The 2,568-nt window shown below is 40.6% G+C and overlaps 1 protein-coding gene across 1 annotated transcript in view; it reads left to right on the top strand.

Moving 5' to 3' along the window:
* The window catches only part of LOC110322815 (protein argonaute-4), a 44,763-nt gene extending 42,679 nt beyond the window's left edge, over positions 1-2,084 (top strand). The window contains exon 18 of the mRNA XM_021199605.1: positions 904-2,084. Coding sequence (XP_021055264.1) covers positions 904-1,012 — 109 coding nt within the window. The 3' untranslated portion in view covers positions 1,013-2,084. The remainder of the gene's footprint in view (positions 1-903) is intronic.
* The last annotated feature ends 484 nt before the right edge of the window (positions 2,085-2,568 follow it).

Genomic DNA, 2,568 nt, shown 5'->3' with positions numbered 1-2,568 from the left:
GATTTTTTTGTAAAGTTTTTTTTTTAAAGATTTATTTGTTTTATGTATATGAGAACACTGTAACTGTCTTCAGACACACCAGAAGAGGGCATTGGTTCCCATTACAGATGGTTGTGAGCTACCATGTGGTTGCTGGGAATTGAACTCAGGACCTCTGGAAGAGCAGTCAGTGCTCTTAACTGCTGAGCCATCTCTCAAGCCTGTATAGTTCTTTTTGTATCTATTTGGTTTGATTCTTCCCTGCTGTCTACTCCTCTTGGGTGTATTTGCTTCTTTTTGTTCTAGCACTTTCAGGTGTGATGTCAAGCTGCTAGTATAAGCTCTCTTCAGTTTCGTTTTGGAGGCACTTAGAGCTATGAGTTTTCCTCTTACCACTGCTTTCATTGTGTCCAATAAGTTTTGGTATGATGTGTCTTCATTTTCATTAAATTCTAAAAGCCTTTAATTTCTTTCTTATTTCTTCCTTGACCAAGTTATCATCAGGCAGAGCATTGTTGAGCTTCCATGTGTATGTGAATGCACAGTATTCTGTGAGAACATATTCTAGGTGACCCTGACCTGAACTTTGAAGTCCGAGAAGTTTCTAAGAGGGAAATGACTTGTAATAGAAGCTTGAAGAACAAGTAGAATCCAAGCAGAGAGAAGGGGCACTGACATCCTTATGTAGGTGCTCTCAGACACTTGGTTTTTGTGAACATTTGTAACTTATTGCAACCATCCATTAAATAAGTTGTACTGTATTTTTCAGTTGAACAAATATGCCTAAGGAAACATAAATTGTTTGAGTAGCCCAGGCTTGAGCCAAGATGTTCTCGAATACAAGACTGTTTGTGCTATTTGAAATACTGAAGTTTCAAGTTGTCTTCTGCTAACGCCTGGTTTCTTGTTTTGTTCTCATTATAGTGCGGAAGGCAGTCATGTGTCAGGACAGAGCAACGGCCGGGATCCTCAGGCCTTGGCTAAGGCAGTGCAGATCCACCACGATACCCAGCACACTATGTATTTTGCCTGAGAGTCTTGGAAAAGAACTCAACCAATTTGGCATCCCACATATCCTCAAAATGTTTCCGATGCCTACAGCCTCTCTTAGTGCCACAATGACTTCAGGTGGTCCCTACCAGCAGCTCAGAATGGTTGCACTGAGTCTCTACTCTGCAGCCCTGTCTGATGCATCAGCAAAATTGAGCCATTTGGGTTTTTTGTTAAAGAAATAGATACTTATAGATTATGTTTTCTGATGCACTGGGCAGAATTTTTACCTCAGCGTGCAAAGGCTGATCGGCCTTGACTTTCTGAAGGACTTTCCAAGAAGGGTTTCGACGGAATATTTTGCTAGCTGTGGTATTCACCGCATCTAGTCTTATAAGAGGAGTATTTCCTTTTTTCTGGTGGTGTGCATAAGTGGGAGAGAGAAACCAAACGGCCTGTATCATTTCCATGTAACTTTTTAATTGGGTGGGTCTAGACCTCTCACTGGAGATTTCTGACTTTGCCACTGTAAATGCCTTTAAGGAGCACCAGTTTTTGAAAGTTTTACAGAACTCTGTTACCTTCACTGCTTTACTGAGCTCTTCGGGCCTGCGCTGTGGAGTACAGGCTGCCCGTCAATTGCACTATATTTGGCTACAGATTCAAACAGGCAGTTCCATTACTTGGCTGGCTTTTTGTGAGTCTGTGACATAAGCAGATGTGATGCGTGTCACAGGGACAGATAACACTGCCATGGTAAAAAGTACCCATGTTCTCCATATTTAGAAAAAGAGAATTAGCTTTTAGTATTTTTCCACATCTTCAAAAGTGCCCGTTTTATGCTGCTGTGTGGTATGTTAGATCTAAACGATCTTTAAACTTCTCTCATAGAAAGTTAACTTTGGCAATAAGCATTTGTAAGGCCCCTGCCCTTTCTCCTCCTGACGTAGTTTTCTAGATGAGATTTCAGTATGATTTTATCAACTCTTTCTTACATATCATAACTGGGATATTCTGAAACCAGTTTATAAAGACACATATTTCAATGTCCTTTTAAATAATTGTTTTTTAAAAAACAAAACAAAACCTATTTTATAGTCAGTGTCCTGTCACTTAAAGAAGAAGAAGAAGAAGAAGAAGAAGAAGAAGAAGAAGAAGAAGAAGAAGAAGAAGAAGAAGAAGAAGAAGAAGAAGAAGCAGCAGCAGCAGCAGCAGCAGCAGCAGCAGCAGCAGCAGCAGCTGGAACCAGGATGCTTTGTGATTGCCCAGGCTTTGCCGATGTATAAGGCACACTGAGCAGTACTGCACTTGAAAAGAAAGTACCAGCCGGTGAAACCTAGTTTCCCTGGGAAGCAGGGCTGCGCACGCGGCTGCTTACAAACAGCCCGAAATGTGCTCGGTGGCTTTGCCTTTCTCTTCTTCAACTAAAACTCTGTAGAAGAAGTTGATTTTTTTTTCTTTTTCTGTAATAGATTCTAGATTCCCTCACAGGAAGACAGGATTCTATTTCTTGTCCAAACAAAGGGAATTGATGTAAAGCAAGTATCAGTTAGAACATAGGGAAAATGTATTCTGTATTTACTGTAGATAATACCTTGT

This window comes from Mus pahari, chromosome 6 (assembly GCF_900095145.1).
Source record: "Mus pahari chromosome 6, PAHARI_EIJ_v1.1, whole genome shotgun sequence".
Lineage (NCBI taxonomy): Eukaryota > Metazoa > Chordata > Mammalia > Rodentia > Muridae > Mus > Mus pahari.
The sequence above is the reverse complement of the archived record's forward strand: the minus strand, read 5'-3'. Positions and strand labels throughout refer to the sequence as shown.